The 14,628-nt window shown below is 39.8% G+C and overlaps 1 protein-coding gene across 1 annotated transcript in view; it reads right to left on the bottom strand.

The window, feature by feature from the left end:
• Positions 1–13,024: 13,024 nt before the first annotated feature.
• The window catches only part of LOC140699568 (uncharacterized), a 40,948-nt gene continuing 39,344 nt past the window's right edge, over positions 13,025–14,628 (bottom strand). The window contains exons 5-7 of the mRNA XM_072972221.1: positions 14,408–14,501; positions 14,008–14,128; positions 13,025–13,296 (exon numbers count right to left, since the gene is read on the bottom strand). Of these exons, the coding sequence (XP_072828322.1) occupies positions 14,034–14,128; positions 14,408–14,501 (189 nt within the window). The 3' untranslated portion in view covers positions 13,025–13,296; positions 14,008–14,033. The remainder of the gene's footprint in view (positions 13,297–14,007; positions 14,129–14,407; positions 14,502–14,628) is intronic.

Raw genomic sequence — 14,628 nt, 5'->3', positions numbered from 1 at the left:
ATAGCTCAACGAAATAAAACTTAAGGCCAAGAAATTTTTGGCATATTAGAACTCAGAACTCTGACGGGTCCTTCAGACTTTGTGAAGAAATTTTAACTGTCTGTTTCATAAATAGTAAGCCTTAGTGATTTGAGCAAGCAAATTCAGCTTACTCCAACTATTATTATACCTATCTTATAAGTAAGTTTTAAAGTGAAGCTATGAGATCTCTAGCTTTTGTCTGATTATAAGCCTGTGTACACATTATAGAAGTGAGATATTTCTACTGCTAAAGAAAAAAAATTCAAAGTCAAAGAGCTCTGCTTAATTGACATAAAAATATAAGAGCTTGAACATTAAGTATTTTTAAAATAAAAACTGAACAAATTGACTTTCAGCGTCATGTGAATTGGAAAATATTCAATATTAAGATAATATTTGATATTGTTTAGTTTAAGTATGTTCTAATTAATATAGACATCTTTAAAGTCTTCAATATTATGTATAATACCTTTACTGTACCTAGGTTTAATGAAAGTCAAATAAGATCCTGTTATATCTGTTGCAGATTTGTCAAAAAAGAAATAAAAGTAATGTGCTGTGGTAAAATTTTAAGTAAATTAAATGCAAATGAGATGAGAGCTTTGGGTAAATATTTAAAATATATTTTTAAAATGTATGCTTAAGATAATCTCTAAATGTTTGGTATCTTTAAATTCTAGTGTTGTGCTAAATTAAGTTAAATTACAAGATTTTATTAAATAGCTATGCCATTTTCAGATAAAATAACATTGAAATACGAATTACTTAACATTTAACTTCCTCTTACAGTGAAACTAAAGGTGTATAGAAATATTAATATATGGTTGGTGCCACACGGAAATAGTCTCTATTAGTAAGGGAATGATCTCAGTATCCTAGGAAAGTAATATAAATATGTAAAGGAAGATATAAGAATGGAATTATATTTTGTTAATGAAAAATAGTGACTTTCTCCTGAACCTGGTTACTTCTGAATGGAAGAAAAATAAGGGACACACTAATATAAGTATAGAAAGCTGTGGAAGGCTTGTGGAAAAGGAACCCCGAGGAAAGAGTTTTGTACATGGTCAGAATTGGCTAAGTTTAGAAACAAATTGGGCAACGTAAATGAATCTTACAAGTAAGCTGGTACAAGATTAGAATTGTTTTTCTCTCTGTTAAGAGGAAAAAATTTTCTTAAAATGTTAATCCACCTTCAGTAACAGATTGTAAAACTTCTTATACCACTTAGCTGATCTGTTCTGCCTTTACATTTGACGTATTTTCTTGTTAATGAATTAGTACTACTTTACAGTGATCTATATGTTTATCTGACCAAGTGTTCTGAAATCTTTCAAAAAGCTCCCCAAATATAAAATTCTAATTAATTAAATAAAAATTAATTTAATTAATTAAAATTCTTTTAATCTCCAGTTAAGTTTGGGATGCTACAGAAGGCCCCTGAAATATCCCAAAGAGAGACTTTAAACTATAAATTTTCATTTGGCATTTTAAATAACATGGAATTGTCAAATGAATCATAAAACTTCTAAGGTTATATTGAATGAGCCAATATTATTAATATAGATATTGTAGAAATTATATGGACTCCCTAAAATTCTGGTATATCTGAAATGTTACCAGTGATAATTATGGGTATAGAGAACATGTTTCTTTATTGATTATAGTGTAATGGTGTTTAACCATGCTTTTAAATCTTTTGTCATTTATAGACAGTTAATTGTTTTCTTCTGATGGTTTGGCAAAATGCTTTCTCTTCAAGGAGATTTACTGATTTCTAATAAATTTCACACTATAGCAGTGAACTAAACTGGGTAAGACATTTTAAAGTTCTAATGAAAACTCTCATTAAAAGAATTAGTTACATGGGACTGATTAACCTGTTGAATATGGTTATAATTTTTGATATTGTTTGAAATACTAGTGGCTTTTAACCTGCTTCCCAGACATAAAGAATCTCTTCTCCTTAAGCTAGTTATGGTTCACAGCAATTTGATACATTATACCTATGTAATCACACTTGGAACAGTTATCTTTTCTCTCTATCTGATCCCTCAAGAGACTAAAAACACTTAGGTCCCCAGTGGCTTTATCAAACAAATTAGGGAGATCATCTCCTAACAGATATAGGAGTATAAAGGTATTTTAAGGATTTTAAAGAGAAAAGAATTTACCTAAATCTGTAAGGCAGAAACCCATGAAAAGCCTTGACGTGGCTTTCTTGGCCTTAGAAAACCTTAGCATTCTACCCTGAGACTCCGTATTAAAACTTCCAACACAGCCAATTTAAAAAAGGCTATATGATCAAATAATCAAGCTTAACTTGTAAAAAATTAATCTTGATTTGGCTATATTTGAGAAAACTGAGGGTAACTTAAGAGAGAAAAAAATTATATTTTAGTGGATATTAAATTCTAGTTTTGTTAATTGAGGTCCATATTTACTAAGACAGTTCCCAGATCATTCCTTGCTGTTATGTCACATTACTGTACAGTTTAATTGAATTATGAAAAGGATACTCTAGGTTTGTTCTGAAGCTCAGTAATCTATCCTTGGGTAAAGTTCCAATGCCTCATGACCTGCAGCCAGGGGATTATACATACTGCAACAGGCATGACTTAAAGAACTGTCTCCAACCTGAATGGAAGGACCCTTTTTCAGGTACTCTTAACTAGACCATACAAACCAAAGCTGAAGGAAACGGAGTCTCGGATTCATTTCCTATCAGAAACATCCCCTGCAGTGCACTGGCCTGTCGAGAGCTGCTCACCTTAAAACAATGCCCAAATGGAGAAAAAGCTACCAGACCAGGATGAGAAGAAGACGCCATCTGAGCTAGACAGCTGACCCAAGACACCGGACCAGGACTGTATACCAATTACTTTGATAATTTCTCCAACCTTTGATTATGAACTACTCCACTTGTTAAGTTTATGATAAATTACCTGTCTAGTACTTCTGTGTTACCTTGGTGGGTTTCCCTACTCCAAGGCTCTAACTAGATAGCCCTCAGAAATGTTATTCTCAAAAGAAATTATAGTTCTGTTTAGGCCACCGTTGATCTTACAAGGTGGGAGATTTCACCTGGCCAATTAATACCTGCTCTGACCCTGACCATAAATATGAACTTTCTCATAGGATCAAACTCAGAAACACAAGCAAAATTTTAACCCAAAAATACAACTTCTCGACTATTAAATTCTTACTCGTGACTTTATTAACATTACTAGCTGTATTATTTATAACCTGTCTATTTTATAAAATTGTTGTCTGTTACATTTCCCAATGTGTAACTAGGCCCACAAGATTGATGATGGCTAAACATCTTGAAGAAACAGATAAAATTTATAACCCTGAATAAAATAAATATAATAGTGTGATTCTAGGTATGGAAATGAGCAAAGAAGGGTTAACACTTTCTGGATCATAATAGACTAGTAAGACAGGTGATCCAGATAACTTTTAGTTATCAACAGGGCCTGATAAAAAAAATTACACCTTGAATGGCAACTCAGAAGATTCTTCACCTGAACTAGGAATGAGCCATCCTAGCACCGTGGGACAAAACTGGTCATGAAATGTCTCTCAAAATATTGGTCGAATTTAGGACCAAACGGGAGCACTGTGAATGAAAATACTACAATGTGAATGAAAATACTGCATCCATGACAGTAAACAAAGAATGCTGAATCCAAGTCATCAGCGGCTGCTGCCAACACCCAGCGAGTACATGCCTGCAGCCCGGCCTCTCAGCCACTCACAGTGGTGCCCTCTGAGCAGACTCAGAGTAAGAAAGGACAGGATACTGGCCCTAGATAGCCAGGTGCTTGCCAAAAGAATGAATTCAAAGACCCAGATGTTTGCTTCTCACCATACATAGAAAAGCAGTAAATACTTGAACTTGAGATATCTGGTTTTCTTTAGATAACAAGCAATATTTTATTGTTCCAATTACCTGGTCCTTGTTGTATGCTTCTATATATCCTAGCTCCTCCCCTACCTCTTGGGAGCAGTCCCTCAGAGTGATGTGAGAGGATGTCATCCCGGCTCGAGTCCTCCAGCCAAATAAAAAAAGCCCTTAACATTTAGGCTGAACGTTTATTTCAATGATGTTCCAGAATAGACACAACTCATCAGTTCTGTAATGGAACACACTGAATCAGGAACCAAAAGCGTGTTTTAGTCTGGAAAATCTCCAGGTTCCTATTTCTTCCTGTCATTATACAATCCCTCCAGAACTCATTAATTTGCTGTCTGCTCCTCTGGCAACCAAACTCATAGAAGACTCAACTCAGCAGAGCGCCCTGCTGGGGAGAACACCCCACAGAAGCACTGCAGGCTGCCTGCCCTCCTGCACGCTCTGCTCACCCTTGGTGTCCTCCGTGGAGACCAGGCCAACAGAGCTGTTCCTAACAGCTACAAAGTCGCACACGTTAAATAAATCATTTTATTTTATATGATATTTTACGTATATACACATCTCTGAAAACAGCTTTGCAGAAGCTCAAATCTTCAACATCAATCCCCAAAGGCAAATCCGGTCCCCAAGGGGAAACAAGACTTAAGACGACGCTAAGGCCTCCAAAGTCCTCTCAAGGACCGTCAACCAAACTGCCTGCAGGTCTGCAGCTGCAGGCGGTTACATGTCTGCTTTTAAGGCAACCCCTTCCTGCCCTCGGGAATTACATTGTCCCTCTATGCCCTCCCGTCTCAGGGTAAGGGCAGCCGTTGCAGTACCTTGCAGGGAAGCACTGACAGGACTGGACAAAGAGGATCAGAGCTAAGCTAATACTTCTGATGACACGACCTTGTCGCTGTGTCACTTTACAGATGAATATATATATAGAGAGATGTGGGGTGATATTGCTCAAAGTCACACAGCTAATAAGTGGCAAAGTCTATATCTCTGTTCTTCCCTTCGGCGTGACACCCCAGCTGGGACGCCCACAGGGTTCTCTCATGCCTGCCTGAACAATCCTCTCCTGTCACTCATAACCCACCACAGGGTCTGACCCTAGCCTGCCTTTTCAGCATCTATTCCCTCCAGTCTCTCAGGAACAAGGCCGTTTGGGCCACTGTATGACTTCCGGCTCCCGGAAACCTCATTGCTCAGGCTGGTCTTGCCTGTGCATCCGGCCCGCTGCTCAGAGGCTCTTCCTCCCCTGCAGGTGTAGGTTTCCAATCTCCGCAGGGACACCCCCTCAGGGGAGCCCTCTTCTCGCTCTCAGCATGGCAGGTGTCCCAGGCCACATCCCGAGCTGCCCCATTAGGACAGTGTGCGCCCAGATCTGTTAATCAGACCAGCAGCATCAGAGCCAGGGATTATGCCCGGGCCACCCTGCAAAACTACTGCCTGCCTCACAGCCCCCAGCCAGCAGGTCACCTGGAAGTCACAGCAAGTGCCCCACCCAATCCAGAAGCCTCTTCATTTGCCAGCATCGCTGATGACTGGTTTCCAAACTTTGGTCAGTTTCGCACAAAACAGCACCTTCAACTGTGAAGCAGAGGGTTTTGCTTCTGCTCCCCATCCTTACTGGGAATGCCAAGGAAAACAAAGAGGCCTTTTCTCAACACTTTTATAAAGACACCCTCCCACCCACAATACTCATATGCTCAAGAGCTTTGGATCCACGTGATTTTCTTTCTCTTATGATAAGCGGCTCAAAACACTGTGGATTCCTTCTATTTAGATGGTATTTGTACTCAGTTTATCGGCTTTAATCTGTTTTTGTCTCTCTCTTCAATATCCATAGCAGTTGCCACCTCTTAATCCCTTCAGCAGCCTCCCTCCCAACATCTACTCTAGGAAATCAGCTGTGATGAAGGGCCCTGGGGCAGTCACAGACGATACAACTAAGGCAAAGAGAGGGTCCATAATTTGCCCGAGAAGATCAGCTTCAACCCCCAACAGTGTGTGTCACGTCCCTGTGTTTAACTCTTATGCTAAGCAAGATAACTTTTTGTAGATTATGGTTATAAACAGATGAGGTATAAAAATACATACAAGGACACATATCTACTCTAAGATGCTCACTAACTCCACTATTTTGTTTCTACTTATTTCTATTAAAAAATATTAAGAACCTCTGCAGTCAGTATAGCAAAATGTTACTGGGCTTTAAATCCAGAATATAGAGGTGTTAATTGTGTCATTACTCATACTTATTTGTATGTTCACAAGACAGAATTATTTGAAAGTCCCTCTCACCTCCCCCTATTCACTACTGGCTCTCACCTGAGCTCCCAGACCACACATCTAACAACCTTTCACTTTACCCACAGCTGAACTCATCAGTTTTCCACAGAACTCCCTCTGCAGCTTTCCCTCCTCAGAGCACAGAAGGACCATCATTTAACTCATTAATCCACCCAGAAACCTGGGCCTTACTCCATTCTGCATTCACAGACAGCCTTCATCCTTTCCTTTTTACCATCTAAACATGCCTTCAATATGTTCGCTTTTAAACACTGACCGTCCCACCGCTCAAGTGGAAGCCACCAACACTGCCCACCTGGACTCACGAGTCTCCTAAGTGGCCCCACAGCCGCTCTCCCCTACTTGAGACAAATGGGACTGTGCCACTCCCGCGCTTTTTGGACTCTTTTCAGACCCACTCTTCTTAGAAGAAACTCCAAGTTCTTCACCAGGTGAAAGTCTTTGCCATGAAATTGTCACCTCAGGGAGGGCAGGACCCGCCCTCTCCCCTCGGCCCCGCCCTCTGGCAGAGCATCAGCTTGGGAGGACCTGCTGAGCTACACCAGCCTGTATTCTAAACCTGGTCTGAGTTCTTAGCAAACTGCTTCACTTATCCATACAAGTCCAAGGTAAATTAGAAAGATTTTAGGTGTTGAGCTAGACTATTGATTTTGGGATTTTGCACTAGCAACCTGCAAGGACATGTTCTAAAAATTCTGTCTTCTTAAAACCACACCCAGGTTAAAGGAGTATTTGTGGAATGTCTTCAGAGGAAAAGGGACTGTACTTTTACAGGCTTTATGTTTTATAACATGAACAACCCGGACAGGGTCACAAATGGAACCGCCTCACAAGTGACAGAAGACAGGTGAGAGTCACAAAGCAACAGGTCGCAAAGATGATTCTCCAGCCCCCCCAAAATATTCCTGAAACAACCAAAAATTCTGAATTTTAAAAGTAAAAGAGTATCATATAGAGAAATGAAATAAATTATGCTCTTCATCAGGGTTTCAAGATCTCACTCCAGAGTTTTTAGCAGACCATACTGAATCCTAGCACAGAAAAATCAAATGGACTTGTAGTGAGAAAGTTCCAGGAAAACTGCAATAATTCCTCCACTTGTGTAAAGACATACACTCACCTGCTGAAGGTGAATGTAGACCGCATTCTGGATAAATTCTGAAGCTTCCAGGCTCTGCTTCTGGATGCCAAGGACATGGACAGCTTGGAAGCATGCTTCTAACTCAGTCACCGGCATTTTTACACTGCAGGGGAAACGGAGACACCCAGGCAAGGGCAGAGATGTTCCTGTCGTGTCTCACAGTCCGTGCCTCGGGGATTCAGTGCCCTGCAGCAGCCCGGCCCCAGGCAAGGACCAGCAGCGTTTTCCACCCAAGCAGGAGGGGCACTGTGCTTGAGAAAGCCCTTCTCCGATGTGGGCAAGAGGGGCTGGTGGGGTTGAGTGAACCTATAAATGCCCACAGAAATATGCCTGCATTCATTCAAGTGATGCAAACAACTGTAGCAGGCTATTTAACAAAATTTCAACTGTCAGTGGAAATTTTGCCATTCCTTTCTGCTTGTCCACTGCACTCTGAGACAGGCTTAGGCTCTCTTACACCTGCAGCTCTGTGCAATAGTTGTGAAGTCATTTTACTTTACAGATACCACGGTTCTCCCCAGGGTGATATCCAGCCCAGAGAGGTGGCCCAGGCCAATTTAAAGCTATGTGGCTTGGGCGCGGGGACAATTACAGGAGCTGATTCCGGAGCCAGGCCCCTCCCCACCTCTGCTCCCCTCTCTCCCGAGGCCCCGCTGCCAAGCACTCAGGCTCCATGATCTTATGTCCTACTCTTCTACTCTACTCCAAACCCTTTTCCTTTTCTTTTTTTCCCTAATTATTCCCAGCTGGAGTGATTTTTCAATCTCAATATCTGAAAAAAAATTCCTGCAGCCGAAAAAGAGGTCTCCAGAGGTCAATGCCCATATGCTGGTTCCTGAAGAGAGCCCCTGGCTACGGGGACCCTCACCAACACTCACGGGGCATCAGAGATGTTGCAGGGTCGGCCACCCCCAACAAGAGTTTGCTGTCACCCCAATGCCTGCACAGCATCCCTGCTCACAAAATATAGTTGGTCCACTTATCGGTTATTAAGAAGCAAAAATACAAAATTGCTCATGTTTCTTACTAAAATTATCTATGAAGCTGGAAAGGGAATTGTAATAAAATATAACTGTTTTTACCCTATGTTAGATCTGTTCCTTTGGGTTTAAACCTGTGCCCTGTTTCCTAGGCTCAGACTTGGTAGCTCTGCACCATTTGAAAAAGAAAGTTGCCTTTAGCCTGAAATCTACAGGAAAGCCTATTCTCCTGGCCCTGATCTTTAAAAATGTTAGCTCATCTGCACTTCTGTAGAGATGGCAAGTTGCATACTAGAGAATAGCCTTTGTTTTTTTAGAGGTTTTACAGGGGTACCATGATTTGATCCACATGGACAGCTGCAAGAACAGCGGATTCAAAGGACAAACAATTCATAAAGCAAGAAGTATGCAACAACCAACCACAACCCCGCCCCTTTTTAGTATAAAAGGAGACTGAATTCTTACTTGGGGAAGATAGTTCTCCAGGACATCAGTCTGCCGTCTTCTGGGTCTGCCAGCATTGCAAGTGAAGTCACTATTCCTTGCTCCAACACCTCATCTCCCGGTTTATTGGCCTATCATGCGGCTAGCAGAACGAGTTTGGACTCGGTAACAAAATGACTGCATTGGAGGTAGTATGTCTCCAATGTTTCCTTGTTTCCAATATGTAACATGCACATCATTTATGATCTAGTGCAAATAATTCATCAAAGACAACCACAAAAAGAAACTATACTCACCTAGCTATCAACACTGAAGTCACAACCTGTCAATTTTATATGCTGTTGAACAACACAATGGAAAAACCTAACATAGGGAGTTGATTCCATGGAAATAAAATTATTTCTACTCCTTCAATACTTTTTCTTTTCTTTTCTATTTTATTTTGTTTTGCTTATTGAAAGGAAAATAAAAGTCATGTCATTTTATTTCACGTATTTTTGTTATAGCTACATTCTTTAAATACTACAAAGAGATTTAAATTGCAAAAAATTTGTTCATATATTAGTATAAAGATATATACACAATCAATGGGGATTAGGAAAGGAATGGACATTTACTAAAAATCCACTGCAATCCTGTCTTTTACAAGCATATCCTGGAATATAAGCTGTATGATCCAGGGGCCCCACCCCCATTCTCACTGTTGTGTCCCTTAGTAATCAACTACTAAGGCACCAGCATAGAACCATGTGATCAGTATTTTAGGAATAAATTAGGGAATTAGCTCATTCAATTCTAAAACAAAAACCCTAAAATAAATACTGAACTTATTTACAGATAAAGAAAATTGGAACCAAAAAAGTAGTTATTTCCCCAAGGTCACAAATCTAATAACTGATAAAGACAAGATTTGAACTCATCTGCCTGATTCTAAAAACTAAGGTGGAAATCCCATTTGACTGGGGAGGGTCCAGCAGCACAGCCTATCACCCTATCTTTGTTCAGATCTAGCCTTAGACAGCCTGAGACAGCACCCCATTCCTATTGAACTTGAGGGCAAATGATAACAATAAGGATTTTATATCCAGTAGTTTGTTAGATCTCATTTATATAAAGTGTCAGCAGGTCAGCAGAAAAACTCTGGAAAATATGAGTGGGTCCAGAGCTTTCTGCTGATTAGTAACTCAGTCTCTCAGGACATAGTGACCTTCCCATGAGAGGCCTCATGGACATAAACTAAAGGCAGCTGAGCAATGAAAACTAACAAGAACCTGGAACTCAAGCAAGAAGGTTCCCTGCCATCCCCCACCCAGTTGCCTCTTCACCCGCGTGGACACGATGGCAGGAGACCCAGGTTCTTGTCCAAGGTACATCATCATGGATTCTCATCCATAAAAATTTATGACTCTATGCTGTCTTATGTCCATTAAAACTCAAATATGATAACACCAATATCTCAGCAGAATATCTATGTCTCCACTTCCTGTCTTCTAATAGGAGAATATTTTTATGGACAAAAAGCAGAAATCCAATTTAAAAAACCATGTACGAAGCCAGGTGAAATTCTGCTTAAGAGACTGCTCTCATGCTCAGTAAATGAAAACTCAGTAAAAGTGGTGCTTCTCCCTCAGCAAATGGGAGGTAGCCTGATGTGTGTGTGTGTGTACGTGTGTGTGTGTAAATCAAATACAATGAATTCTGGGATGTGTACAGTTTTTTTAAGTCACTGTCATTTCATGGGAATGAGCCAACATTTAAGTAATTTGAATCTAGTGTTCTGAGAGAGTCTCAGGCTCTTGGTGGAGGAGGTGAAAGGGGAGAGTGAAGGAGAAAAGAGGTACATGAAGCAAAGAAGTAAGAATACTGCCAGGGAAAGGCAAGACGTTAGTTTTGTTCTTCCTTGCACCACATACAATTTAGGGACTCGCTTTCCGCTGATGACTTATCGAGCATTGAGTTGCAGGAGAAGAGGGGACAGCTCATTGCTCACTGAGCTTGTGACTGTATGTGGCATCTTATAGACACAAATCATTTACCCTGATCAAACACTGTAGCAGCAGGCTGCAATTCTCCTGTTTTGAGAGACAACAAAGCAGGAGTTCAAACAGGTTGCATAACTTGACAAAAGTCAGAGGTCCAGTAAATTAAAGAGGATTAATTCAAACACAGATCTGAATGCAGAGTCTGATCTTCCCACTCCCAGGACTGGAAAATCCTTAACACAGGCTCCCCAGCTCCCCTGCATTGTTCCTGGCACCAAGCATTTCCCATGGCAATGGTCACCATTTCTCACAGACACAGCGCTCTGTGCAGCAAATGACCTTGATCAGACCTTGATCATCTACCTGCCACGCCCACCAGGCTTCACCATACAGGCAGGAAAGCTGGCTTTCAAGTGCATAAAAAGCCATTCCTTGTCTAACCTGGGCTCTTCTGTGGTTTCTCCAGCCTAAAGGCAGCCATGACACTGCTCACAGTTTGTACATGAGCCACACTACCTCTCTCCATCTGTCTCCCCACCTATACTACTTAGCTATGACCATTTTGAGAATCTTTGACACAAATTTTTAAAAACAAAAAAGAAAGGATTCTGGAACAACTACTTAATACTTACAATTTTAAATGACAAATTACAAAGTGAGTATTTACAAACCGAATCTTCCTTTCTAAATTTCAGTTTTAAGCGTTTAAAAATATAATAGCAAAAAATTTTCACTTACAAAATTGACAAAAACAGAAACAATAATCTGGAATAAGTTAAAAAATAATGCCCATGTTCTAAATGGAGAAACTTCAGGACTGTACTGAGGGGTAAAGTAAGAGGTGAGAATGTAGAAACATAAACAAATTGCATGGAGGAAAGCAGTTTTGTAAAGATGTAAGTTCTCATCAGAATAATTCAAAACTTACTAAAAAATCCCATGACAACTCCAATCTGATTTTTTTTAACTTGAACAAAATATTTTGGAATTCTTCAGGAATAATAAAATCATAATACTAGACAAGAAAATTTGGGATGGAAGAAAAGAATCAAAAAAAATTCAGACTGCCAATTATTAAATAAATTTTTACAATATGTAAGTTATGGTGCTGGAGTAAGAAAGACAGATTGACAGAAGGGAACCATGAGGTCAAAAAGAGACTCTAGTGTACATAAGTAATTTGTAAAGGTGGGATTTCAAATCAAAGAGAAAAGTATGACTTCAATAATTGTCCTGAGACAATCTGAGAATCACCTGGAAAGAATAAATACTATTCCTCTCATAAGGACCACAAGATAAATTACAGACAGTGATGTAAATATTAAAAAGTACTAATAACAGCAAATACAACACTTTGCTCTTATTAACTCAACTTACCCTTACATTAACAAGCACTATTATCATCTCCATCTTAGAGATTAAAAAAAAACCTACAGAGATTTATTCCCGTATAAGAAATTATTTTTAAGAATAATGTCAAAGATAAAACCCATAAGGAATACATTTATTATCATAAGAATATTTTGAGACACTACCAAAATAAAAATCCTCCTAAACAAAATGAAAGGCAAGAAATGACAAGAAAAAGCTCTGTGATACATGTTGTTGAAGACAAGAAGTATACAAAGAGCTTCACAAAGCAACAAGAAGCTCCCCCACTTAAATGTGTGCAAAGGATAAAAGGAATCATTCATTTTAAAAAAGTCAAATGGCTAATGAGTGAAAAATGCTCAATACCTCACTGGTCATCAAATGCAAACTAAAACAATGAAAAAGCACTTTTGCTCATCATATTGGCAAATATTTTTAAAAGATATTCTAGCTAGTGTCCATCTGTGGGAGAAGAAACCATGAGCGACATTTTCAGAGGACGACATGTCAATGGATATGTAAACTCTGAAAAACGTACGTACACACTGACTCAACACCACTTCTACAAATCGTTTCCTTTAGGATAAAACAAATTTAGTCCAAAAAGATGTACCCATCAGGGCATTTACACAGCACTGTTTACAATGGTGGGAAGAAAAACTGAAGTGAAATCATATCCAGCAATAGAGAATTCGTTACATAAGTAATTGTGCATCTTTTCATTCCCCTATGGAAGGAATTTCTAGAGTCACTTGAAAGGAGTCTGTGATGAATGTAAATGTCACATCCAGGGACTAAATTTCCAGAAGCCTTAACTAAAGGAATACTCATAAAAGATCACAGGAATGTCTGTACAAGAAGGATGCCAGTCAAATATCCTTTCTGACAGTGGAAAATGGAGAAAACTTAACTGTCCACCATCAAGACAATGATGCGGTAAATCACGACGAGCTGCGAGCAATGAGGGAGCCGGCGTTTCGCCGTGGTCCAGGGCCTTGTCCACAGCATTCTCTCACCAAAGGTGTGCGTGGGAAAGAGACCACACCCGCAAATCAGGAGACCCCTCCACTCTACTGAAAGGACCGGGTGAGTCTGGAGTGGGAGGACGTCTATGATATACACCTGAGTGATCAAAGCGAGCTGCAGAAAAACATATAGTATGGTCTCATTTTTAAATAAAGCTTATATACACACACGTATACATGGAATTCTCATATGTGTGTATATATGTATGTCATAGGCATAAAGGTCATGAAATATATATACCAAATTTTCAACAGCTTTTAATCTTCGGAAATAAGGGGAAGGGAGGTAGGGTCTTCCTGTACCACCACAGTTCTCTTTTCAGTATTTCAGTTAAGTATACTTGGAATTTAAAAGTTTATTTAAGTCCGAAGTAAAATGGACGATGCCTCCACAAGACAGAATGCTATACTGGTCATCAAAAATCATGCCAGAGGAGATAGAATATTGTAGAAAAACATATAAAAAGCCGAATGGAAATTGGAGGTGTCCACACAGCAAACAGTCACAGAGTGCTCTCTGGTTTTTTATGACAGAGGTGATACACACTGACGAAAATATATGTTAACGTGTTAATTATTATCTTTGAATAGCGGGACAAGGATAGCCTCTTTTGCCCACTTTTTCAGACTTATTATTTTAAATGCACATTCTTTTTCATCTGAAAAAAAGCATTTTTAGGTGTGTAGTACTACGCATTGGAGAATAATACAAGAATACTTAGAGAAACAAGTAACTAGGAGACAAGGCAGCAGCATCACACAATGTAGGACGGGCGATCCTGATTAACACCATGCAGTTACATAAGGACCCACAAATTGAGAGCACCTGCTGTAACAGGGCGTGATCCCCTTCTATTTGTCAGCAGTGTCTTCAGGCCTGAGGCAGTTCTGAGCACGGCCAGTGTCAGTGCTGGTGTCTGGATTGATGCTACTAGGGGTGAGGGCACCTGCAAGCCGAGAGGAAGAACAGAAATCATCCTCTGCCTTTTCTGTCTTGCTTCTTTGTTACTTTAAAAGAGAGGCATATATAAGATAAACTGTGTATCTACCCAAATGAAATTTCAGTAATGAAACCGTTTTTAAAGACTTCACAGCTTATATTCTGCCTATAACTGTCTTTTCAACAAAGCATCATATTTATTAAATGTTAATTAACTCAGTTAATTAACTCCCTGTTGAAACATTCTAGTAAAGAACATGAAATGCAGTATGTAAAAGAACCACACCTGCAGTGACTAGCTCAGCTGTCTTGACGGCAGTGCAGTCAACCCCCACCATCTTGTGGCCCTGAGCTCCTGATGCTGGTAAGACATCACGCTGCTGCCTCAGATGGAGAGAAATGGTGAAAGCATTTCTTGAACCCTACAGCACTGACAAAACATAACTGACAAATCCCAGGCTCCTTTGAGGCTCTCATTTTCTGCTTCTGGCCAACCCCCGTCAATGA

This window comes from Vicugna pacos, chromosome 11, assembly GCF_048564905.1.
Source record: "Vicugna pacos chromosome 11, VicPac4, whole genome shotgun sequence".
Taxonomy (NCBI): Eukaryota; Metazoa; Chordata; class Mammalia; order Artiodactyla; family Camelidae; genus Vicugna; species Vicugna pacos.
The sequence above is the reverse complement of the archived record's forward strand: the minus strand, read 5'-3'. Positions and strand labels throughout refer to the sequence as shown.